The 1,450-nt window shown below is 63.4% G+C and overlaps 1 protein-coding gene across 1 annotated transcript; it reads left to right on the top strand.

Annotated features, from left to right (window-relative positions):
* Nucleotides 1-877, top strand: LOC116578714 (chymotrypsinogen B-like; the record flags this gene model as incomplete). Its single annotated transcript, XM_032323107.1, has 2 exons — nt 1-162; nt 648-877. Coding segments are annotated over 2 exons (324 nt in total), but the record flags the coding sequence as incomplete, so codon positions are not given.
* Between the last annotated feature and the right edge of the window lie 573 nt (nt 878-1,450).

Here is a 1,450-nt window from a genome sequence, read left to right as displayed (position 1 = left end):
CCCCTCCGGGCCTGCTGTGTCCCTCCAGCCTACAAGACCCCCGACAAGCTGCAGCAGGCGGCCCTGCCCCTCCTGTCCAACGCCGACTGCATGAAGTTCTGGGGCAGCAGGATCACGAATGTGATGGTTTGCGCGGGTGCCAGCGGCGTGTCCTCCTGCTCGGTATAGCCGGGCTCTGCCACCCTGGTGCTCCCCTCGGACCGCACACCACCCCTGCTCAGCCCAGAGGGCAGGTCTCTCTGCGCGTGTCTTGGCCCCCTCGCTCCGGCCAGCTGCCCAGACCCCAGCCCGGACCTGCAGAAGCAGGGGCCTCTGCCCAAGGGCTCTCTCTGGCCTGGGCGTGCCGCGGGGCTCCCGGGGGCCTCGGCGGCCACGGCCCCCTCACGCCAGCCCCTGGGAGCTGGATGTTTGTGGCCTGTTGCACAGGCACTGGCTGGGTCAGAGGGTTGGCCACCTGCCCCAGGCCCTCCGGGAGATGGTAACAGAGCCGAGGCTGCTGTGGGGCCCACATTGAAGGGTCTCCTGCTTGGTCACCGTGCCCAGGCGTGTCATTTCTCTGCACAGGACCTTGGCTGGAGCAGGTCAGGGCCCACTGGGGCCTTGGCATCCCACTTCGGGCTTGGAAACTAGTCTTTGTCCTCCTGCAGGGCGACTCTGGGGGCCCCCTTGTCTGCCAGAAGGCTGGAGTCTGGACCCTGGTGGGCGTCGTGTCCTGGAGCAGCAGCGTCTGTTCCACCTCTGTTCCTGCTGTGTACGCCCGCGTCACCGAGCTCATCCCTTGGGTTCAGGAAATACTTGCTGCCAGCTGAGCCCGTGATTCAATGATGAGCTCATAAAAGCATACGAGGGAAGCACCGAGTTCATCTGTGTCTCTGTATGGTCTAGGAGGCGTGGGGCTGAGTCTCTGTCACCTGCCCAGGTGGCCATACCACCTTCTCTGTTCACATTCCCGGCTTCTCAGGGACGCTCTGATTCTCCTCCCTGCTCAGGACTCCATGGGCTCCAACTGAGTTGCTACCTGTTGGACCCAGCTTTACCCAAAGAGCTTTCTGGAAGGCAGTGGTCCTTGGCTAGGCTATGCACCCCAAAGCCCTGAAAGGTGGGCCCTGGAACCGAGATCGCTGGCCCATGAAGCTTTCTCCTGTGACCACGTGCTCCGGGCCCCTTCGCCTGCCTTTAGCTCCCACCGTACCCATAGCCCTTGGCCCTTCCCTGCCTGGGATCCCGCGCCCGCGCAGGCTCGACTCGCGTTAAGCCTCCGTAGCTGGGGAGATCTCCAGTCCAGCACCAGAGCTTGGCACCGAGAGCTCTTCTTTCAGCTCCCTCCTTGTCCTCTGTTTCTGGGATTCAGCAGTTAAATCTAGAGGCCGGGTCAGACTTCGGTTCAATGCCGTTGGCCCTGCTGGAGGGGGAGCCGGCTTCCTTCATCAGAGCAGTCAGGACTGGCTGC

Source organism: Mustela erminea, chromosome 19 (assembly GCF_009829155.1).
Source record: "Mustela erminea isolate mMusErm1 chromosome 19, mMusErm1.Pri, whole genome shotgun sequence".
In the NCBI taxonomy this organism is placed as follows: domain Eukaryota; kingdom Metazoa; phylum Chordata; class Mammalia; order Carnivora; family Mustelidae; genus Mustela; species Mustela erminea.
The sequence above is the reverse complement of the archived record's forward strand: the minus strand, read 5'-3'. Positions and strand labels throughout refer to the sequence as shown.